A 24,633-nucleotide genomic window follows, 5' to 3' on the forward strand; every position below is an offset into this window, starting at 1 on the left:
CACCACTTATAATGCTAGTTAGGTGTTCTCGTTCGTGTGCTGTGCAAAATGAGACAAACACAACAGCTCGCGCTCAATGCCATCAGCGGAAGTGCACTGCGCAGCGAGAAAGGGAGGAAAAAATAAAATAAATATAGAACGACAGAAAGCTGAGCTAGTTGGTAATGATTCATTATGCAAAATAGAAGTGAGGCGTGCAGACAGGACACAAGAGTAGAGAAGTGGACAACACGAACGCCAACTATCAGCTGAAGGGGGCACTGAGGCGAAAAAAGAAAGAAGGCACAAAACTCATCTGCGCATGCTCAGGAATGGTAACACCATGTGTCACTCGGGTAAACGTGCCGGCCTACGTGAGAGATAACTGTTAAGGTACTTAATCTCTTCCTTATCGAAGGCTGACTCACGCACGCACTTCCACCATTATAGATATGCCATGCCTCTGCCATAAGACGCGTATCTTCATTCTTATGCCTGTACAATATCGCGCATTCATCTAACTCTGGCGTGCAGTTACAATCTAGGCAATGAAGCGAAAGATTAGAAGGCGATCCACCGGTTAACGACCTTTTATGTTCCATTAGCCTCTGATTGATACACCGTCCCGTTTGCCCTACGTAGAACTGGCCACAGCTAAGGGGAATTTTATAAACCACACCCATACGACAGTCAGTAAAACAGTTGTTCTTATTGTGCTTCACTGGACAAATATCTGTTTGTTTTTTGCCTTTTACCCGCTCCTTCTTATTCTGTACGGCAGCGCATATCTTATCTAGCTTATTGGGAGCAGTGAAACATTAACATCATATCTACTAGCAACTTTTTTAAGCCTGTGCGACACTGAATGAATATACGGAATAGCCACTACTCTTTTTTTGCTATTACTGCTTTCTGTAATCACGTCCGTCCCTCTCGAAACCGACTTCTTTAGGCGCTCAGCCACAGTGGCCACCGCTACACTAGGATACCCTGCTTCTAATAGACGCCGGACCTGCGCATTAAAACTGGCGTTCATTTTGTGCATGCACGATCCGGCGTTCGTGTTGTCCACTTCTCTACTCTTCTGTCCTGTCTGCACGCCTCACTTCTATTTTGCATAATGAAATAAATATAGGTGACGTGTGACATATGTCTCACACAATTCTTGAGTTCCGGTATGGGAGAATGCACTGAAGGAATTTTGCTTGCAGAGGCTAGACGGGGAAAGTGGAGAGTCTCACTTGGCAGTGGCCCTCGCCTCCTGAAATCATTACCCTCAAAATACCGTTTTGTTAAAAAGTAAGAACAACAGTGCATCTTTATGGCGAGTTTTTGGTGCATATCTCCAAATTTGTGTCATTCTGGAAATTCATTTCTAGTGGATACGCTTTGCGAACTCACTGGCTACAATTTGTAAAATTGCAATATCTGCTGTAAATTAATTAAGAAGTTAATTAGTGGATTTTTTGCTCAACCTGCCTAATCAACACTTACCAGTGGTACAGCTTATATAATTTTTGGGGGGAATGCCTCGTGTTAAGATTACTTAAACATCAAAGTTGCTTAAGACAGATCTGCAATTTCTATTTTTTAAAATTCTTTTTTGTTCTGTACATATTTACTCGCATTGAGCCTTACAAATCTGCGTGAAGACTGTTCTTGTCCAAAACACGTTCCTCCTTCAAAGCTTCTTCAAAACACTTAATGCCTCATGCATCTCTGGTTTTACACTTGGCTTCTGAATATGTTTGATTTCCAATGTTTCATTTCGCTGTGCACCATGCAGTCATGTGTAGTGAAACTTCCTATGCAACTTCTGGTCAAAGAATTTGGATAGCTGTGTTGTTGTTGATTTGACGAGGACATGCTGAGCAGTGTCCTTGTCCTTATTTCATCGTCCAGTGGAGAAATTTTCTACAAACGGGAGTCACTGCCTTACTAGACGTGGCTGATCATTTTTAGGCGTAGCCATATTCAAACCAAGCACCTTTTTCCCACATGACAACCCTGCTGGAATGGCCTATTTGCTTTCAGCAGCTGTGACACGTGTCTATGCTAGCAATGTCTTGGCAATAGCTGACTTACTCGTAGATGAAGGCGATCTCATATTTTTTTCTTAAAAACCAGGCAAGTAAGAGTTTCATGTGTTATAATGAACGACCTGCAGAATAAATTGCAATCTTTCTACACATTTTTAATAAGGCAATGCAGTGGTAAGCATAAAGTCAAATGTTTTTCTACACTCGAAATGGGGTGAGCAATGTGGCTGCTCTCCAGCGGGGTCCACTTCAGCCACTGAGGGCCATTGTGAGGAAACTTCTGAGTGACTATACCCTGCCTTGAATGTGTTAATAAGTAAATGACGCAGTATGGTCTCAACAGGGTGCTATACTCATGCTTTGTACGTGGTCGGTGAAGTGCAGTGAATGCAGATAGTGCTGAAGATTTCAACAGTCATGTCAAAAACTGTTGCAGCGACACGGGAAAGCATCGCACTATGTCTAACAACTGAGGAAGAGTGGCAGTGCTGCAGTGTAGGGCCAGGGTGTGGGGCTAGCAAGAGCACATACAAGGAGTGTGGTAGCTAACACAAACTTGTGACATAGCGCTGTTGTTATGCTCTGGGATGTTTGCAAACCCATGCAGTTCAAGTCAATGTTGTGAGCTGCTGTGCTTTGCAGTTTTCTGTGCGCACGTACCTTAAAACAGATTTTAAATATATTTTAACCTAGATTCGCCGTTGATGTTTTGTAGATGACGCTTGGTGTGTCCATAGAAATCTATCTCACTAGTTATCTCAGCTACGAAATATTGTTAGTACTCCTTTAACAGTAAACTAACATCAGTTTGGAAACATTCATCATCTTCAGCTGGTAAGCTTGCGCTGGTAAGATTGCAATGTAGGCAGTACAGATAAATGAAAGGTATACTTAAAGTTCCTCTGCAGCTTTGGCCAAAGTGTGGTCGTTTGCACTCACTGCTCAATATAATGGCCGAAATAGCAACTGTCTGAGCCATGCCTGCGCTCGGCTAGAAGGCGCTGAATGGTGGGCGTTGTCACGGGACCAAATATGGTGACGCCCATGGTTATAAGTCTATAGAATTCATGATGCCCTTGGGATATTTAACACTAAGGAAGTGCCTGCCCATACGAACATTTCAGAAGCCAGCTCTCCACCATGCAGAAGTGGCTATGTTCCTACAGATGGTGGACAATGTTCAGCAGGCCATTGTTTGCTTCACTTCTTGCAGATGCCTTCTGGATGGCGAGGAGGATGTCAGCGTGGACGTTTGTGGGACAGAAGTGCAAGTTGTTGTCAGTCGGCCGCGTGAAGATGCGAGCAGTAGCAACCGGGTCGGTTGCAGATTTTACTATGCGTTACTATTTTACTAGATGTCAGCGAGCTGTTGTCAATGATGACTGGCTTGCCATTACTTTTTTGTCCTAGGGTGCATATCTGAAAACATTTTACTTGATACTAGTCCATAAAAAGCAGTCAATTTTGATAGACTCATTAGGAACATGCATAAAATAAAGTATACAGTCTTTTTGCTTGTTCTTGTGCTTGCTTATACTTAGTCATATCTATTTTGCATCAGAATTTCACTACACTTGTTTGCGTAAATATATGTAGCTCACATTAAAATTGCAATGAGAGCAGTTCCCGATAACATAGATGAGCTTAAATACCATGTTGGTGGTTGACTTCAAACTACAGCTTCTAATGAAATTCTGATAAGCTTGACACATTCTATGGTGCGTAGGCTCTCTTAGATGTTTTAAGAAGACTGCTGACGTCAACAATAAATATGCTTTTGTGTTTTGAGCATGACATGAGAGGATGTCTAGCTTGAAAAAAAAAAAAGAAAATGTTATGACCTCAATTCTACAGTTACAACATACCCCTTATTGTTATTAATTTAACAGTTACTTAACATTTTGTTAATTATGTAGTAGCTTTTATCACAAATACTGCAAGCAAACATTTTCGCAAGTCCGCTCAAAAAAACTCTCAGGCTCTTGTTGTATTGTATATTGTATATTTTAATTTTGGGGGGTGACAACATGGGATTGTACTTCATTCGAAATTTATGCAGTTTTAAAGTCAAGTTTGCTCATTGTAAAGTCTTCACTTTCAGGTCAAGATTAAAAATATTGTCGACTATAGCTGGGAACTGAAATATAACTTTGGAAAGCACATTTGCCTGCATATCTCTGGGACATACCTTGCATATGCTTTGAGAGGTAAGTAACTGTCATTCATTGTCTTTTATTTTAGGAGGCATTACTGAAAATAATGTGGAGTTTACAACTGGAATTAGAAGCATAAAATGTAAGAGGGGATGGTAAGATAAGTGGGTCATCTTGGTTTTAGCATCTTCTTGTAAAAGCTTCTGCATATGGTAATCTGAAATTTTGTGCGATTAATAGGGATGCCATTTTGCTTACCATTCAACAGTTTTTTTATTGCAGTCTTAATAGTGTCTGTAAATATGCATTAATTTTTTTACCTTTAGATTTCAATGTACTTTTTCTCAAGATATTCACAAATATGACTAAAAGGCAGATATATTCCGTATCAGGCTGCCTTCTAGCAGAAGTTTATAAAATTTGCTTTCTTCAAGCATCATCCAAGAAAAATCAATTGTTTGCACTTGTTCACTTTTCTCCCATTGTTCACTTCGGCAGTATGACAAAGAATGTTCTGATATTTTAGGTTTGGGTTGTTGGCAATAGGATGCACTATAAGCTGGAAGAGTATCGCTATACAGTTGAACTTACTTATAACAATACCTGTTTTAACAATGTATCGGTCATAACACTGGAAAGCTACTGCACCTTCAAATTTTGTATGTTTTCTGTGGTTAAATAACCTGCTTACTATAGTGTGCCCATACTGTATTATTGGTTATAACAGTGAAGTCTGGCTGTGGGTGTCCATGCAGAAAGGTAATGAAATGTGATGTCCTTCAAACGAAAAGGGAAAAAATCTCTGCCCCAGCACTCCGTACAGATGCTTAACCAGCGAAGCTGAAATGTGCGGCTCTGGTATTTATCACTGGGTTAAAGGGACACTAAAGGTTAATATTAAGCCAACGTGGACTGTTGAAATACCATCCCAGAAACCTCGAAACGCTTGTTTCATGCGAAGAAGAGACTTATTTTAAGAGTAAATGCGTGCTGAAGCGTCCACGCACCTCTAGCGCAGTTCAAATCGCCTGCCCTCCGATCGAGGAGTGGTGGCGTCATGGTCTCATAGTGACGTTGCGCCGTCGGTGAGTAAAACGGCGTCCGTCGATGGTGCTACGGCTTTTCTGCGCAAAACGCAAAGGCGCGGATTGAAACAGAGCCAAGACAGAGCCGACAGCAGCGCGAAAGCTGAACTATGGTGGCTAGCGGAAGGGAAAGTGCGCGACGATAAGCTGGTACTTTATTTTAATACGCCAACTTCAACGCTCGTATCAATAGACGACTCTGACAACGACACATTGGCTCACGATGCTGGGCTCGACTTCAGTGATTTAAGCACAGATGAACGTGACCTGTTGCTGAGGGCTCGCGCTGCCGGCGTCGTTGCATACTACTGCGATGGCAACTATATGTCATAGCTGTACATATTCGCACATTTGTAGCTTTTCCTTCGTGAAAACCAAATGCCGCACTCACCGCCCTGTCTTCGACCTGCAGTTGTTCTTGTGCTTCCGAGAATGCAGGCAAGACCGACGGAACAGCGCTACGGGAAAGCATTGCTTTAAGAGGCACTCCACACAACTTCAGTAAGTCAGCGTTGAACTCGTAATCCTCTCGGCGAAAGTGCAACGAGCACACTATGCGATTTTTCGGCTCTTTGCCAATGCACTGTGGTAGAGGTACGGCACTTAACCACTGCGAACGGAGAGGTTCACTCGTTGGCACACAGTGATAAGTAGAGTGAAGTAGAAGTAACTTTCTAGTGCACTATAGTGATAAGTAACGTCGGATTCGCCGCTGCAACTGCCCTTGGCCAAGTTCTGCGGACCGTTCGCGCATCCTACGACATCACATGGACGTGGCATTCTCGCTGCTTGTTCCAAATGCAAGTTTTGCGAGCCAGCAGAACCAGCGCAGCACGATGCGATAACGAAACAACTGAAACTCCAAAGCACGCATGGTGCAGAGTCGAGCGCGCAGAGTCAAGCGAAAACTAAACCTTTCGACCACCCATACTACTCAAGGGTAACGTCAAAATGTTGTTCTTCTTTTTTAGAATCGTATAGAAGTAGGCAAGTACCATTTTCTTCCATCTTGTAATCTAATGAAATTATCTTTTTAATACGAGTAGTTGAGTACTAGTGACAAATTATGATGAGGAGTGCCTTCGTCGTCGGCCTAGTACCGGAATGTTGCTGGGGGGGTCTCAAATCGTGTCTTGCATTTGCCTCACTTTCTCGGTTACTAAAGCTCTGTTTGCGATTATATTGACGCCTTGGACGTTCTGGAGCATTGCTTTATCGCTTTAACTTGACTTGATAGTAACCTTTAGTGTCCCTTTAATCCTGACAGCTCATTAAACAACGACTCTGTAGGGTGCTGGATCCTCGGTACGCTGTTGGTACTTGCGCTCGACTGCACGAGGCTGTGCTTGTGCCCTAGTTTGCAGCGTCGGTACAGCGTAGACGAGCTCGTTCCCAGTTCTGCTCGTGGCGTTGCTGACCGAAAGCCTGCTGCTGCTCAGGAGTACGTATGATGCGTGGCCTACCCATTTCAGAGCCAGAAAGAAACTTCAGCCTGTACGCTTGGCTGCGACGGAGAGGAACAACGTCACTACTGGCGCAGCCAATTGCGTGCCCTCCCCCCTCTCTCTCTTTTCGCGCATGCACATGGGGTTGAGCTGGAGGAGTTTTCGGCATACAGGCGACACGAATGGGCTGCACCCGTAGCTCTATATGTGCATGTTGCTGGGCTAGTTGGTTCATATTGCTGAGTAGACCATAAATATGGTCGCTTGGCGCAAACAAGGAAGGACGGGAGGGAACAAGGGGAGCGCCAGCTGAGTAGGCCATATTTATGGTCTACATAGCTGCAGGGTGGCCAGATTGGGCTATCAGTAGCGAAATTGGGCTACTCTTTATGCATGTTGGCATAGAAAATTCCGAGTTGGCTACATGGCTATATTGGGGCTATTTTCGTCTTTAGCACTTCCAAGTCCCAAGAACACGTCAACACTGACAAAGTTTGAGAATGCCCATTTATGAAAACCCAAGCTCATTGCTGCTACAAAGATATGTAGGCAATCTCGAAGGCTGTGTTTTTAGGCAATGTCTGCCCTGGGGGGATGGCGTTAAGTCATGGTTGCCATGCTTATGTGTCATTCCAGCGCTAAGCTATCTTCTTTTTGATTTAGTTTCGGCGCATTTGCTGCCGGTTCACATGCAGTTCAGTAAGAAAAATAGTGGGGCTGACAGCTGTCAAGTACGTGTTCTGTGTCAGCTGCTATACAGCAAACTATTATGTGGACTTGCACAACAGCTCAAGTATTCACATGTATGTCTGTGGCAAGTCGTTCTTGCCCATGGTCCTTGAGTGTTTATCAAGGGTTCCTTGAAGCCTATTGCTTTGTTTTCCCACAAATCACTGCATTATTTCTTTACCCAGTAACTTTATGAAAAAATCTGCAAGTCGCCTTAAACAAGAAACGCGATGGTTCGAGTCTTTGTATACATGCTCAGTGAAACGCTGGAGTCTCGACTGTCGATCAAAACGAAATATTCTGCTCTAGTATCACCAAGCATTAGGAATGCAAAAAGACTGCCAGAAATCCAATGTTCCCCCTGCTGTCTGAGCTTGATTTGCCACTGCCTCTTTTGAACGCACTTGTCGAACGTGTGTTCAGCCAGGTTTCATTTTCAAAAAATGATTTGAGAAACCACATTTCGAATGAGGCACTGCAAGCTAGCCTTCACGTTAAGTTTGGTCTGGCAGAAGGCAGCCTTACTCGCTATAAAACAAAAGTGGGAACTACATCAGAAGAATAGATTTGAAAGAAAATTTTTTTACTTATGCATTGTGCAAGGTCATCGGCAGCATAATCCCATTATATTGCACAGAGAGCAGGTGACAATAAAAAGAAAAGAAATGAAAGCCGCATTATATTTGTGTTATGAATCCGAATAAACTACAAGGCGCCATTCTGAGGCGAAGAACCTCGAAATAAATCTTCTTTTATACAGTAATATAATATTGCGATTTAAGCAAGGCCTTCAGTTGCGTGAATTCCTTTTTGCAACTACCTGCAACACATACGAAATATTCATTACAGTTTCTCCCCATGTGCACAACCGTGTGACAGCGCTCGCGAAAGCTGAAATAGTTGTGGCACCATTTAGTCAAACGTCGACGGACGAAAAGTGTATTCAGTCTATGCAAGGTGTCTGATAATCTTTCACGTCAATTAGTGGGTAAACAGGGACGAATGTTCATTAAGCACTCGCATCACGCAAGCTTAATTTGTATGGAGAGACCATTTATAATTTAACCAAGCGAGGAAGCGCGATTGGTGAAGCATCCCGCCGATACCATTCTCAAAGCCTGCGGCAGTCAATCAACGCTGGAGTATTTTTTCCTTTTTTTTTTTTACATCACCAACACACATCTGTGGGCTGATCTACTTCTTAAAGTGGTTTAATTCTATGTTTCATTGCAAAATCGCAATCGTAGGGAGCGCCGTGTGTATACATACTGTGGCTACCTATGCTGGAGGTGCACACTCTTTTACATTTTACAGCTAAGCTATATATATAAATATATATATATATATATATATATATATATATATATATATATAGCTAGCCGATCCATCCGTCTGTCAGTCGCCTGTACGCTGAAAATTCATCCAGCACAACCCCTTGCGCATGCGCGAAAAAAAAAAAAAAAGGAAAGGCAAAAGAGAGGCACGCTGTTGCCTAACACCACCTAGATAGCACAAGGCGTTTACTGCGATCCATGATGTCGCACTACCTGGCCCGAAATTTCAGTTGACAAGGCTGGCGTGATGAAAGCAGTGACGTCAAAATCACTGTTGCCTACTTGGGAGCATCCATATTAGATTTTATGGCAGTCAGGCCAGGTAACGTGACGTCATGGATAGGAGCGAAAAGGCCTTGTGCTATCTAGGTGGTGTTGGACTAGCTGCGCCAGTAGTGATATCGTTGCTCTATGTCGCAGCCGAGTGCGTGCGCAGCAGTTTCTCTCCGGCTCCGAAAAGGGTAGGCCACGCATCATACATACCCCTTGAAAGCAGGCAGCTTTCAATCGGAACTGCCACGACCAGAACCGGGAATTAATACCCCTGTCACACGGCAAATCTAATGTCATTTACAACGAATGACATTCGCTGATAGCTCCATTTGTTTGCTGTCACACGGTAAAACGTAATGACATTCGTCGAAAATGACATTTACAAACGAATGAGTTCGCCAAACTCATTCGCATTCGTTTGGAACCGAATGTGTATCCTCGACACCACGAGTGTACCAGTGTTTCGCAAACAGTACATGCTTCTTTTTTCGTTTTAACAAAAATCACTATTATTCTATCAATTTTATTACCAAATTATTGCTTTAACGACATTGAAGTCCACCATGTGCGTAAGTACAGAAAACTACTCTCAGTCCAGTGACCAGACAGCCGTCTTTAGCTTTCGCTGCAGCAGTCGTGTTGGTTCGCACCGGAGCATCGGCCGCGGCCGCTTCAGTTGACTTGGCGTAAAAGCATGTGCGTGTTTTCCTGTGGCACGCGCCAAGAATGAGGATATGTGAAGCCCGCATGCACATTAGAACGGCGATGACATGCAACTGCCCTTCTTGTACCACTTTAGCAGATGTAGCGGACGCGCCTATCGTTCTGTTCGCCCTGTTGCTTGCCTTAGCTTTGGCTTGGCTTGGCTCGACTCGACTTCGTTGGCAATGTCGACAAGTTAGCGATCGAGCGCTACGGTTTGAAAGCAACGATCACATATTTTAGTGGTATTTAGCATATTGGAAAATGATTATTGCACAAAAGTGGGTTTGAGGCGTGTCTTTTTTTTTTTTTTACTATCGTCATTGTCATCATTTTCAAATGACATTAGTTTTCGCTGTGTGACAGCGCGCTGTGATAATGACATTAACGCAACAAATGTCATTTGTTGGAAATGACGTTAGATTTGCCGTGTGACAGAGGTATTACTCATCTACGCCCCGCCGATGCTGCAGCACAGGCACAAGAACAGGCAAGTGCAGACGAGTGCAAGCAGGAACTGTGTACCGAGGATCCGGCAGCCTACCAATCCATCGTTTAATGAACCGTCAGGATTAACCCAGTGGTAAACACCAGGGCTGCACGTGTCAGCTTCCCTGGTTAACCATCGGTACCGAGTGCTTGGGCAGTGATCTTTTTTTCATCTAGCAATAAGGGCGCTGGCAGCTTCACTAAATCCCGTAAATGGCGCTTGGGACTGCCACTGAAGAAGTTCAAGTATATAACCTCCTTGCATAGAAATGACTGTGTGGCTGCTAATAGATTGTATTAGCTTGGATATGTTTTGCATGAGGTCGAAGATGGCACCCTGTCTTCTAATGCGTTCCTATGTTTGCGGTCGCGTACATTAAGCTATGTCTTCAAGGAACAAGCACCTTAACAAGGTGCGAAGGAACGTCAGGAGTATGACCACTGTAACCACAAGAGTCGCTGTATGGTCTTAAGTTGTAGTGACTGCGCAGTTGTAATCCACAGAACCTGCCAATAAGGAATATGCGATGAGGTATGGCCGATGAATAATTGCCAATATTGGTATTCAGGAAAAGGTTATTACTGAGAATGGCGGGCACCTCTTCCACTGTGAAGGATGCGTGCTGGGCAGGGACTCCAATCATTTACTTGCCACATCACACATCTACACTAGAATTCAAGCAATTTCACCAACTCTCGCATAATCCTCTCAACCCTAAACTGCAACTTTTCCTGCCACCCGGTCTCTAGCTTTTCCTCTTTTTTGTCCCCAGCTCCTTTCCCAATGTGCTGAGACATGCTTCCACCGATGTTTGCATCTCCTTTTCCTCAATAAATAAATAAATAAATGAATTCATTCATTCATTCATTCCCTAATTGCTGCAGAAAATAGCATGTCTTCATCTCCATAACCACCCTCTCTCTCACCAGGACTCTTCAATTGCAAAACAATGTTACTGTGTCGCAAAAAGCTGGGCTTTGCATATAAAATTTCTAAGGAATGGCCAGCAGTGCGGCATGCAATTTTGGGTGGGTGACAACACAGTATAGAGCACCTTCTCTGCCATTTCCACACTCCGCGCAGTGCTCTGTGAGCTATTAGCCACTTGACGGCAAGACCACTCTCGGAGAAAAATATCTTGAGAACTTGGTTTAAGCATTATTCAGTGCACAAGGCCACAAAAGACCAACTCCAGAGGCACCGCTAAAGCAGGGTTCATGGCTGCCTATGTGCAGCTACGGCTGAGACGTGCGCCAAAAATCGCGACCTGTAACAGGCTCCCTCTGAGTTAGCCAGAACGAAGGAAATAAAGACAAAAAATGTTGATCGAGCTAGTGCCTTATCTGCTGCGCCCTGGTCAAAGTAACACGTCGCGTTCGGCGTTAGTTGGAAACAACCTGTTATAGCTGCTGTCTTAGCGTAGATAAAGTGCACGGATGTGTTTATATTTTTTTTTTTGCCACGAAACCTGTCACCACCCAAGGAAATTGACAATGTCAATGCAAAGGTTTAAAAGTATGTTTTGTTTCGTCCCAGTTGCCATGTCTTTTTCTAATGAGAAAAATGTAAGCATGATCCTTGCCTTGGATGCTGCAAATGGCAACAAAAGGAAGGCTGCAAATATATATCAGTCATGGAAGTTTGGCAGTAGACCGAACGCATCGACTGTCATCAGAAATTATGAAACCCTGAGAGAAACCGGCAGCTTCTAGAAACAGCGGCGGAGGATTCCATCTTGTGAGTCCTAGCCTACGCACGAATGTTCTAGCATTTATGGCCTCAAACCCTCATGCTAGTGTGCGAGACGTGGCCACCCAGGTACCAATATTCAAGTCATCAGTTTAGAGGATTCTAAATGAAGGCCTTTCACTTGTACCACCTAACCAGCGCCAATGCTTGGAAAATAGGGACCTGCAGAATCGTCTAGATTTCTTGAATTGGGTCCTGATTTCTTGAATTGGGTCCTGACGAAAGCCGATGAGTCACCGGCCTTTTTGAGCAACATCATGTACACAGATGAAGCCAATTTTTGTAGAAACCCTAGGTAAATTTGCATAATGCACACTATCGGAGGGACTCCGATCTACACTGGGTAAAGCAGGGTTCGCACAGCCCCTTGAAGCCCTTGAATATCCTTGATATTGACAGTATAAGTTCAAGGGCCCTTGAAACTACTTGAATACCCGTGAGCTCCTTGTAATCCTTGAAAATCCCGTGGGATTTGTTCCGATAGAGAAAATTAACGACGTACCTCCGCAAGTCACGCTAATTTTAAAGGCCCTTTCGCTTACGAATGCCCATGAAAACAAGCTGTGTTGACTAAAGGGCAACATCAAGAAGTTTCAGTTTTAAATCCCGCAGCCCCTACGTCGTCTGGCAACTAATATGCATCGGAAATCGAATCCAATCCAATGCGAGGCATATCGCGCGATCGGTTATAGTGCCTATTATAAACTCTAGTGTACCGTCCACCGAGCGTCTGCAACGCGCGACGTTGGCACGGGCAGTTATGCCTGCCGCCGCGGGCCACCAGATGGCGATGCCTGTCGGCACCATGCTAAACCGTGGGGAGTTCAACTCGCGCTCGTTTGCGATGCGTTGATTGCAATGCGTAGTTCAGTTCGCGCCTTGCTGCCTCTTTCGTCGCAGTCTTTTCTTCTTGTGAGTGGGTGTTTTGCGTCTATGTATGCGCTCGTCTGTCTAAAGAAACTTTAAAACAGGTCGCGAAACTGCGATTTCCCTGACAAAGACGTGGAAAGAAACGGCTCCTCTCATTACCCAGCGCGTCTGCAGACCCCGAATGTATGGCGGATTGAGACAAGAACATAACAGAGGCAGATCGCCGGGCAAATGGGGAGGCTCGCGTCGTGTCTCGCCTGAAGTCCGCCCATGCCTCAGCATGGTCCGGCACAGTCTCGTAGTGCAGCGCACCAGGCGGCCGGCGGCTGCAGGCATCACTCTCGGTGCTACCGCGACACCCGCGCTCGGTGCACTAGTGAGTACTCTTTTAGGCACTATAGTTGGACCGTCTCTCGGCCTCGTGCGCGCCATTTCAGTCAAGTTCGCGTTTGCGTTGTGTGTTTGCTTTGACAAGATGCCAGGCGGGAAGTGTAAGTTTCAGCCTGCGTGGCTGCAACATGCGGACTATCGTCACTGGGTGAGACCGGAACCAAGCGATCCTTATCGAGCAAAGTGCGCAATATGTCAGAAGACGGTCGACATTGCAACGATGGGGGAATCTGCGTTGAAGAGCCACCAGAAAGGCGCGAAGCACCGATCCAAAACAGCAGGTGAGGGCTGCTCATCCGTCGCAAGTTTCGTGCAAGCGGGAAATCTGACGTCCGCGGCTCCTTGTAAGCGTGAAACCACGGCAACTTCCTCTCGGGCTGCGACACTTGACGAAGACTGCAGAAAGCATGATTCCGTGATCGAAGCCGAGATTTTGTGGACGATGAAAGTTGTGTCGTCACACTACTCCTACAGCTCCAGTGGATCCATTTCCCAGCTATTCCAAAAGATGTTTCCGGATAGCGAGGTCGCGAGAAGCTTCACTTGCTCTGAGAAAAAATGCGCGTACGTCGCGCGGCCACGGTCTGCGCCCATTTTTCACTTCGCAGGTACAACAAATGATGGAGAAGTCTGAAAAATTTGTTGTGCTTTTTGACGAAACCTTGAATGAATACCTGCAAAGAAAGCAACTTGATGTTCACGTCAGATTGTGGAACAACTGTGAGGTGACAACCAGATACCTGACTTCGACATTCATGGGTCACAGCACAGCGGACGACCTTATGCAGAAGTTGACGGAAACACTCGCGTCCTTTCCCCTGAGCAGGATTGTGCAGCTCTCGATGGACGGCCCGAATGTCAACTGGAGTCTTTTCAACAAGTTGCAGCAGCACATGAAGAATGACTTTCAAGTTCAGTGCTTGGATATTGGCTCATGTGGCTTGCACACAGTGCATAATGCTTACAAAGCAGGAATGCATGCGACGAGCTGGCCAGTTGACACCTTTCTGTCGAGCTTATTCTCACTCTTCCATGATGCACCGGCCCGCCGTGAAGATTTTGTTGAAGAAACAAGGAGCAAGCTGTTTCCACTTCCTTTCGTACCCCACCGTTGGGTCGAGAATGTGCCAGTACTGGAGAGAGCCCTGGCTATGTGGGAGCATTTGAGGCACTACACCGAAGCAGTGAGCGACCACAGGCTACCCTTGCCGAAATGTAGAGCGTATGAGAACGTCAGTGATTTTCTAAAGGACCAGCTTGCACTTGCGAAACTGAACTTTTCCCTAAACGTTGCAATGGTTGTGCAGCCTTTCTTGACTGTTTTTCAGAGTGATTCTCCAAAGACATTTTTTTAGCGAAAGAGCTTGAAACTGTCTTGAGGAGCCTCCTTGCAAGGTTCATGAAGCGCTCGGTGTTGACAGAAGCCACGAGCATCACGAAACTGCTGCGAATTGATGTTCATGATACTGCCAATTACACATCACTTGAGAAGGTGGACGTTGGACGAGTGGCTGAGAAGATCTTAAAGAGCGGAAAAGCGAGTACCAAGTGTGTTTTTGAATTTAGGGGTGAGTGTCGGAAGTTCATTGTGAACATGATCCTGAAAATCATGGAGAGAAGTCCTATTAGGTACCCTCTGGTTCGAGGGTTGTCATGTTTCGACCCCAGAGAGATGTCAAAGACAGAAATGTGCCTTGGGAAGCTGAAAGTTGTTCTTAACTGTTTAATTGACAGCAAGCTTCTTTCTGAGCACAAGAGCGATATTGTGTGTGCACAGTACATTCAGTTCTGCCAAGAAAAACGGCATGAACTGCAAAACTATGAAAAAGACCAGGAACGCCTTGACGTTCTCTTCGTGCGTCTTTTGAAGCATGACCCGGCGTTCTCGATGTTATGGGAAGTACTGAAGGTCCTTCTCTTGCTTAGCCATGGGCAGGCGTCAGTAGAAAGAGGTTTCAGTGTAAACAAGCAGATCGCGGTCGAAAATATGGCAGAGCTCTCATATATCTCACAACGAGTCATCTGCGAGGCCGTGAAAACCCACGGTGGGCTGCTCAACGTTCCGCTGTCGAAAGAACTGAAGTTATCAGTGCGCCAAGCCAGGCATAGGTATGCGTTATACATGGACGAACAGAAGAAGCAAGCTGTAGCACAGCAGGTAACCTTGAAGAGAAAAGAACTCGAGCTAGAGCTGCAGAGCATGCAAGAGAAGAAGACAAAGCTCCAAAAAACTCTAAGTGCTTGCAGGAGTCAGCGGATCGCTTTTCGGAAGACGCCGAAGCAAAAAATGACCTGACTTGTCTTGTCAAGGCCAACAGTTTCCGTCGAACAGCCAAAGAAAAAGAAGCGGAGATAACAGCTCTTGAAAGAGAAATTAATGCGAAAATAGGGCTCCTTTCCTAAGCCATGTGAGGAAATAAAATTGCGCTAACACTCCTTGAATTCTGCCTTTTTGCATCCTTGAAATCCTTGAAATGTCCTTGAATTTTCAGCCAAATATTGTGTACGAACCCTGGTAAAGCGCAATCGGCAACAGTACCAGTAGCCGCTCAATGTGTGGTTTGGAATTTACGCCGGTGCTATAATCGATCCCATCTCCTTTCATCACACACTGACTGGGCAGCGAAATTTTTGAAAGAGTGGTGGATGAGTTTCTTAGCCAAGTCTCTCTGCCATGTGTTCCACTTCTGTGGTATCAGCAACATTGGGCACCAGCACACAACACAGCAGCAGCCGAGCACGAAACTGACTGGATGCACGGGCTTGTAAATTGGCCGGCTAGGTCACCTGATCTCTCTCTCCACTCGATTTATTTCTTTGGGGTTACGTGAAAGATCGTGTTTACATGATCGAGATGGACGTCAGATTAGTTCAAGACTAGGATAACGGATGTCTACTGTAGAATTCCGGCGTCGGTCATCAAGAAAGCCACTGAAGATGTGATAAAGCGGATTCAGTACTGCGTAGCTGCAAAAGGAGACCTATTCAAACACGTCCTTTAGGCAGCAGCTGGTGTTCAACAGAGCTTACGAATTCATAGATAATAAGGCTCCTTAGAAGTGCTATATTTACTTTCTTAAATGCATCGGTTTTGCCTTTTCTCTACAAGTTGCTTCTCGGTCTGTTGATTTCGCTATTATTTTTTTGACACAAACCTGCTTTTGCAGCATCTATATACTTCCATGAAAAATAAAATGGTCGCTTTAATTTGGCTTTGATCCGAAGCAAGTTTCTGGTGCAAAACATAGCTTCAGGAAATCTTCTTTCAATGCGGTGCGAGCAAAGCCGACATTTTGAAACATTCTATACCTATTACATTCCTTTTCACATTTCACGTGTGGTTAGAGCGGTGCTTCGGCTGCGTTATCAATGTGATCAGTCGGCCTTGAGAGGCGGATAATAAGTGTGACGTAGAAATGAGAGGAAGGAATAGCTGCGACACTGCGAAACCTGCTGTTGTAGCTTCTTCCGTACCATTATCAAGGTGATGCACTGTCTCTTCGGGTTTGCGATAGGCAATGCAGTTGCTTTCAATCAGATTATTTGATGGCGCTGCTTTATTTAATTATTTATTTACATGTACCTTACAGGCCTTCGAGAAGCCATCGTGCAGGGGGGGAAATACAGTAACATATTAGTATGGTATGATGCGTGTGGCAACACAGCAACAAAGAACGTCAAGTGAAAAGTCAGAGAGGCTGAAATAATCTCACGGGTGGTGGCAATGGAAAAACTACTTAAGAGGAAAAACGAAATCAGGAAAGAAACTGTTTATGAAAACTCAAAGGGAAGCTCATTACTTTTTGAAGCGAAATTGGGATGCCTTAGAACACGCACCTATAAAGTGCGATATAAGAAGGAAGAAGCGTATGCTTGCTGTGGTAAAGCTAGGGAAACAATGGAGCATGTTTTATTAGAATGTGACGACGTCTGCCCAGCGGTCGATTTAGGGGCCACTGGCCTTCTTGAAAAGTAAGCATGTCCGCAATAGAGATTAGTAAGAGGAGATTGATAGATTGGTGGAAGAAAAATAGGGAAACTACAAAAAAACGGAGACGTACAAAAGCAGTTCACAATAGGGAATCAGAAAATTTGGTTGTGGGGTTTCATAGTGTTTTTTCTTCTTCTTTTTTTTTAACCTAGGTAAGACATTAGGCAGTGTAATAATAGCAAGACTTGGTGGCGGAATTCACTGCCCCGTTCCAAAGGGGACGCTCATAACATCCATCCATCCGGTGGAAGCACGCTCGCATGGTATTTTTCATATTTCGGGAGGTTTGTTTGCCAGTCAGAAAAAATTGTATGCAATTGGTATGTCGCGGGAAACCGCAGTTTTTGTGGGTGCCTACAAATGCCTCATTGACAGTTTGAAAATTAGGACAGTACTTCTCGAGTTGTATAAATAATTGCAATTACCTAATTAAATCTTAATAATGAAAGAATAAGTTTCGGCAGAAAGGCGAAGCAATATTACTGATAGCCAAGTACAGTAAAACCTCATTATAATGTATGTAGTTGAAGGGGGGGGGGGGAGGTTGTAATGGCTTCGTTGTAACCATTAGTTAGTTATAGCCACTATCCATTTCTATCTACAATTGGCAAGGAAGACAGGATGTACACCAAATCTCGCAGCAGCCCGCCCCGCGAGAAAGAAAACGGCCGTCGCACAGAAAATAAAGAGCAAGGAATTGGTATTTTATTCACGCCAAACGGCTCATCACTGATCGATCAACAGCACACCAGCTGGCGGCTCACTTCGCTGAAAAAAGGCCTTGATAAATTTTTGACGTGTCTTCTTCACGCGAATTATGGCTATTTCAGCTGCAGCTGCTATTTCGAGTCCGTCCTCACCGTCATCGTGAGTGCCAAAGAAGCGACGCAGCAGGTCTGCTGCATCCAACGCTTGTGCGGGCGTTGGTACATCGGGTTCGCCAATATTAGGCGCCGGGCTGTTGTCGACACATTCATCACTGACGTCATTAGGCACCCCCGTCACTGCGCGCACAACTTCTGCCTCTGTTAACTCTTCCGTCGTCACCGCATCAGCATCGGCACTGATGCACGTGCAGGTTTCGCAATCGGGCACAATGCTGGCGTCAAGGAGAGCATCCCACAACGCTAAGGCTTGGTCGCCTGCGGCACCCTCATTGGCGGCAGCACCGAGATCTTCGCTGTAACTGCCGCTGGTGACTCCAAATGAGGCATGCCAGAAGCAATTGGTGATCATGCTTGCTGGTACAGCCATCGAAGCAGCCTATAGCATCTCGATCACCATATACAAGTCGATCGTGGACTCGCGCTTCATGCTCATATTGTGCGGAATCCGGTCGACCACACGCTTGTGGTAGCCCGACTTAAAGTTCATGATAACTCCTTGCACGTGGGGTTGCACAAATGCAGTGAAGTTTGGTGGCAAGAAGCATAGCTCGATGTTTTTGAGCACAGCTGCAGTGTAGTGGGCTGTGCAGTTGTCCAGTACGAGGCATATCTTCCAGTTCAGCTTGCCCAGCTGCTTGTCCCACTACCGCAGCCATTGTGCGAAAATTTCTCTCTTCATCCAAGCCTTATGGTTGGACACATACCTCACTTGGAGCTTTCGTTTGCCTTTGAAGCATCGTGGTGATGCACTTTTGCCGACCACGAGGGCCTGCACCTTTTCCGAGCCATCCATGTTGGCACAAAGCAACACAGTTACGCGGACCTTGCTCTGCTTACCACCCTGGCAGCGTTCACCTTTGAGGGCCAAGGTTTTTTGCGGCAGCATCTGGTAGAACAGGGCTGTCTCATCCGTGTTGAACAAATCCTTGGCACTGTATTTTTCTAACAGCTGTCCAACGTTTGTCTCTACCCACACCACTGCAACTTCGCCGTCGACAGACTGCGCTTCCCCGCTGACAGCCCTGCCGACGATGTCGTGGCGCACCTCGGCGACGCTCGCCACAAAATCGTCGTGCCCCATGATGCACGCGAAGTCCCTCGCTTGGCGCTGCAGCAGTGCCTCACTCACAGGAGTGCCGCTTGATTTTGCATCCAAAAACCACTTGAAGACCGCCTTCTCTACAGCTTCGAAAGCAGGGGCTCGCAGCTTCTTTCTGTCGCCTTTTACACCGCGTGTGACAGCACTGGTGACAGCTTCTTTGCTGCTCAAAATCGACGACAGCGTGCTCAATGCTGTGCCTTTTTTTTTTCTTCACGCCAGACTCCATGGCTTTCAGCATAGCCACCTTCCGCTCATTTCATATCGTTTTGCGCTTCCGTTTGCCATCGTCTGTCTCCTTTCTGGCGGCAGGAACTCGTACCAATGAACCAATAGAAACACTGATATTGTTGATGCGCACGGAGGCAGCGACAAGTAACAATAAAACTGCAGTTGGCGCTGCCCCACGCACGCAGGGAAAGAGCAGGTGGGTCCACCTGTTCCACGGGAAAGGGGAGACACGTACGGGAGACACGTACGGGAGACGCGAACATTGCACGCTATAAGTCATTGATCTAACGGGTCAGCAAATGCACGTTGTGGAAAAAAAAAAAAAAATTGCCGACGATTACGTTAATTCCTAATGCGAAATTTGAGTGCAGTTCTATATCCGTTTTGACTTTTCTATGTACTGAGGCAAATAATTCGAGCAAGACATGTATGTGCAGTTACAACTTTTTATTCTTCACTTCAAGAAACACTCCACTCCCAGTTCTTGATTGTCATGAAGGTAGCTTTGTGGTCGGAGAAATAGATGGATATATGCTAGACGTGCTGCACCAATGCCTGGTTCGGCGTAGCGCACCTCTGGGTTCTGGTGGTGACGGCGCTGGGCCTCTGCTTGGGCAGCTCATTCAGCAACAGTGGCAGATGAACCGGTTGTCTCGCTCATGGCTCCGAAAGAACTGGCTGAGAATAAACTGTTATATAGGCAGACGGATTATGTTATAATATTAACCATCTGTGAGCCTAGGCCAATCCGTCCGGTGCAGAACATTTCGCACCAGCCACCGCAAACTGAACGTAGCTTGCGCAGCTGCCTCGCTTATCGGTAGGGAGGTTGCGGGAGGCAGCGTGTAGGCGCATAGGAACGTTGCACGTTGAAGAAATGGCAGCGACTGACTGACGCCACTGATGCTTCTAGCGAGTCAACTGACGGCGGCTTTGCGTTTTGGCTTGGAAAGTACGAACAGTGATCCCCTGATACTGAGACAGCGCTTTGGCAACCGGAGAACACCACGCTCTCTCTTGTGGTCTCCGCCACGGAGGAAAGGATGCGGAGAAGGGGTACATGTAGTGGCGAATGGTGGCGGCTATGTGTTTCGGCTTGAGCAGCAGCACATCATCGAAATTAAAGCCCTTAATCCAGATAAGCTGCTACGGAGCCGGCGCCATGATTACCGCCGCTTGATTACGTTGATTGTTGATGATTACGTTGTGCATGAGAGATGGCGCCAAAAGTGAGCGCAGCTAGAGCAGTGCGCTGGCCCAGACTGCCGAGCTGGTAATGGCGAGGCACGACGGTGTCGCGAAACGCAGAAAGGAGCACCAAAGAGCTGCACTCTAAAAAAAAAAAGGTTCGTTATACTCTTTGCAAAATTTTAGCTTTGTTAAAACGAGGTTTTCAATACATGGGCACCTTTTGGAATTGCAAGGAGAACCACGATTGCTTCGTTATATCCATTAGTTTGTTATATCCCATTTCGTTACCACGAGGTTTTACTGTATACGACATTATACAAAGAAAGATTACACCACTGAGAGGACTCAGGCTGTGAAATTGAACTGTCTCCTACTATGATGTCTTGTATATACCCATATAATGCCGTCACTTCAGGGATCAATTCTTGAAGGTCACACAATGTGTCCAAGTGCAAGAAATATATGTGGGATTGGGAAAGCTGGTCAGTCCCCCCCCCCCCCCCCCCCCCCCCCGGAAGAATGAACTCTCTGCCTATGGGCATGTCCATGGTTTGCCTCCCTGCCTTTGCCTCTTCACTTGTCCGTCTTTTTCGCTGTGATGTTGCGCTTTCTTTTGTCGGAGGCCCACCTGATCTCTCTTAGGACACAGTACGAAATGAAAGAAAGCTAGCTGGGCTCGTCGCAGGTAGCTCTTTTTGGATTCGTGATGCGTTGATTTAAAATATGCACGTTTTATCTAAGCGAAAAAATGACGGCGATATAGGTGAGGTGAGTTACGGTAGTTCGCGAGTTTCGACTAACGACGCTCTTCACGCAGCACTTTCATCTTGTGTGCGTGTTTGCGAACCGGACTGAAGCGCAGGAGGGTAACATGCCTTCCTGAAATATGAAACATTCGGAATAACCCTTTGTTCGACGGTTTACATAAGTCAAAGGGCCACAATACGGACTACCTTCAGGTCAGTATATGCTTGCAAAGGGGAACTCGGATGAAACATTGTCAGGCGGATATTCGTTTAATTATTATAAGGATATTTTTTGAAATTTCCTTCCTTGTTATGAGGTGAAAACTGGCTAATAAGCATTTAAATTTTCTTTATTCTTAAGACCTCATATAATTCTAAGGGTGCTGTCTTTTACAACCTCATCAATTAAAATGTAAGTTATGAATAATAAATTATTTCATTATATGTGCAGTTAAATGCGCATGCAAGAAATGTACTAGTCCATTTCCCAGTATTCGCTCAATGAAGATGTAGCACGTTTATACTGTCACGTTGCAGTGATGTGAAGAACAAGGCAGTTCCAAAAGAGTGAGTCGCGAATCTAACTCATTATAAGACGAGCTTGCATTGGAAAAGAAATTAACACTCAAAGCAGAACGATGGCTGTGCGCAAGGTAGTGCTTCCTCTGAATTTGATCTACGGATCAAGGCATCAGATCTTCAGACTGGAATGCTCGTACATTGCAGCGCGAACTCGGATGTTCAGATGTGATAGAGAATATATGCCAGTATTGGCTTCATGTGCACAATCTGATTAGATAACGATCTTTGCTGTTGAATCCGTGACAGCCTTCTGGACATTAGAAATATGTGCTGGTGCGTCTTGAGCTAACTGAGAGCTTTGGAACAGTGGTTTGATGCTAAAGAAAGCTCACCCAAAAAAGAAAAAAAAGAGTGTACAGTTGCTTTCAATATTAGCTAAAACTTGATGCTCGTGGTAAAAAGTGGCCCCAAGACTGCATAGCAGCAAGAGCTAAATTCAAGAGCTAAACACTTTCTGATTACTGGTATTTATTAACCAGCACTTCATGTGTCAATGCCAGGGGCCAGTTCCACCACAGGCACTGTGTTGGAGCTCATATTTCACGTGACTGTAGGTATGTCAGCATTAATTGTCACAAAATCACCGTAGTAAACCCTTGTAAGGCTTTGGTCTTTGAACTACTTGATGTTAGATAGTGGCAAGTTCACTGGAATAGAAAGGGACCAGTAAAAACAGATAAAAAAAAGAGGCATGGCATGTGCTTGTGCTTGGGTAGATCCAAACAATGAATAATGCACTTGATTGAAAACGAAGCAGTGGATAATTGCTCGCTGAGAAGACTGATAAACATACAGTGCGATGCAACTTGAACTATGATACTGTGATTGTCTAAGACTTCATAAGAAAAAAAAAAAAATCGTCGCGACGTCACATTGCAACTCACTGTAGGCGTCGAAGTCCCTATAGTTATAACAAAATTATTTTTCAACAGCTCTGATGGTGTCCGTGCAACAATTTTTGCTTGTGCACTGTCAAATGCCCATATGCTGCGGCCTAACGCTCACGACATGGTGCAAAAATGCGCTCGCAGCGAAAGTGACACATTGTGCGTAAACATGTATGCAGGCACGCAGTTTGTCACTGTGATCCCATGTGATCGCTGCATTGAGGCTTCATTCTTTTATGCTCCATTTAGTTATACAGACAGCTTGCTATAAGAACATACTTCACATAGCTTGCCCTTAGTGACTGCTGACTTTTCACGCAAGAAGCCAGTTCGGGGGACTCCATCGCGGCGACCGCGTGCGTTGGGCATTCACTTTACGCATTCTGTAAAGAGGTGGTGTCTCTAAACAATTCTGTGCTTTCTATTTGCCCAAGATTATTATTTTGACAGTAAAACTTGCTTCGTTTCGAGAGTATCTACAGAAATGTCCAGGAGGGCACCCGTGTGGGGTTTGTTATTGCGTGCCGACAGCAAACCCATGACGAGCGTACCGCGTTATCCCTCATACTACGGAAGTGAGGCGCTTCCGACAGATGGCGGGCTCCGTAAGTCCTCATCCCCAATACACTCCCACTCCTTCCTTACTGCCTCGCAAAAACATACGCATGCAAACAGACTGACACTCGCTCTGCAATTGCCGTTCAAACTCCAGCTGTAATAAATCACCTTACGGTTTAAATTTGGCACTTCAAGTCAATGTGCCCTCTGCCGAGAGGGCCAAAACCATTTGCTCCTGTCGTGACGTAGCTGCCCATCCCTGACCAAAAGACTGCTTTAACGCACTATCAATGTTCCGACTACAAGTTCCATAAATGCGTATGTTGTTAGAAGGGACGACCCTCACGGCGCAGTTCGTTGAAACTGGTTGATACTCAGCCGGTATGTTGAAATAAAATTTTCAAAAATTTTGCCCATTTATTTACGCATGTGCATTGCCGTGAAGGTCCACAGAATGGTGAAGGTGCAACGTCCAGAATTCCTGAGTACCTGTGTCTATGCTGCAAGGCACAATATTTTTTTTTGTTGCCTTTTTTTAGTGTAACACAAAGACAGGTGCATGCTTCTTGTTATGTTGCCCAAGGAATCAAATCTGATAATAAAAGTGATGACTTAACAAATGAGCAACCCACTGCTACATTTTGGGAAGTAAAAATGGAAAATATAATATTTGAAGAGGACTCCTGAAGAAACCAAAACCAAAAGCAAATCTTGAATTTTGTGTTCTAGCCATTTGGTGGGAGACTGTCAAACTAAGATCTATGTGGCGTTTAAAAAAAATCACGCAGCACAATATCGAGTCACCGCCAGCATGACATGGCATGAATGATGGGAGCGATTAAACCACTCGGCCACTGCTTCCAATGCTCCAGGAGTGATACGCTCGAGTTTTATATATACCACGTGAATTTGCACGACTGTGTTTCAAAAAATCGCTTTTGGGAACAGTGTAAGAAGTTAACTAACAAAGACAGCAAGGACAACACAGGGGAAATTACTTATACTAACTAATTGAATTAAAGAAATGATAAATTAATGGAAATGAAAGTGGATGAAAAAACTTGCCACAGCTGGGGAATGATCCCACGTCTTCACATTACATGGGCGATACTCTACCAATTCAGTTACTGCGGTGCCATTCTCCCATCCTTTTTCTGGGTATTTATTGTTACTACTAGAACTAACCCAGAGAGTGTTTGCCAGTGGCACCACTCGCAAACCTT

General features: G+C 45.2%; 1 protein-coding gene and 1 pseudogene across 7 annotated transcripts in view; both read left to right on the forward strand.

Annotated features, from left to right (window-relative positions):
• Nucleotides 1-24,633, forward strand: part of Ge-1 (Enhancer of mRNA-decapping protein 4 homolog Ge-1) — a 233,969-nt gene that overhangs the window by 32,755 nt on the left and 176,581 nt on the right. For all 7 annotated transcript variants that reach the window (XM_075701139.1, XM_075701157.1, XM_075701106.1 and 4 more), the window contains exons 3-4: nt 3,232-3,334; nt 4,120-4,225. In XM_075701139.1, coding sequence (XP_075557254.1) covers nt 3,232-3,334; nt 4,120-4,225 — 209 coding nt within the window. The remainder of the gene's footprint in view (nt 1-3,231; nt 3,335-4,119; nt 4,226-24,633) is intronic.
• Nucleotides 12,947-15,877, forward strand: LOC142572548 (uncharacterized; annotated as a pseudogene).

The sequence above is a fragment of the Dermacentor variabilis genome, chromosome 1, assembly GCF_050947875.1.
Source record: "Dermacentor variabilis isolate Ectoservices chromosome 1, ASM5094787v1, whole genome shotgun sequence".
NCBI classification, from domain to species: domain Eukaryota; kingdom Metazoa; phylum Arthropoda; class Arachnida; order Ixodida; family Ixodidae; genus Dermacentor; species Dermacentor variabilis.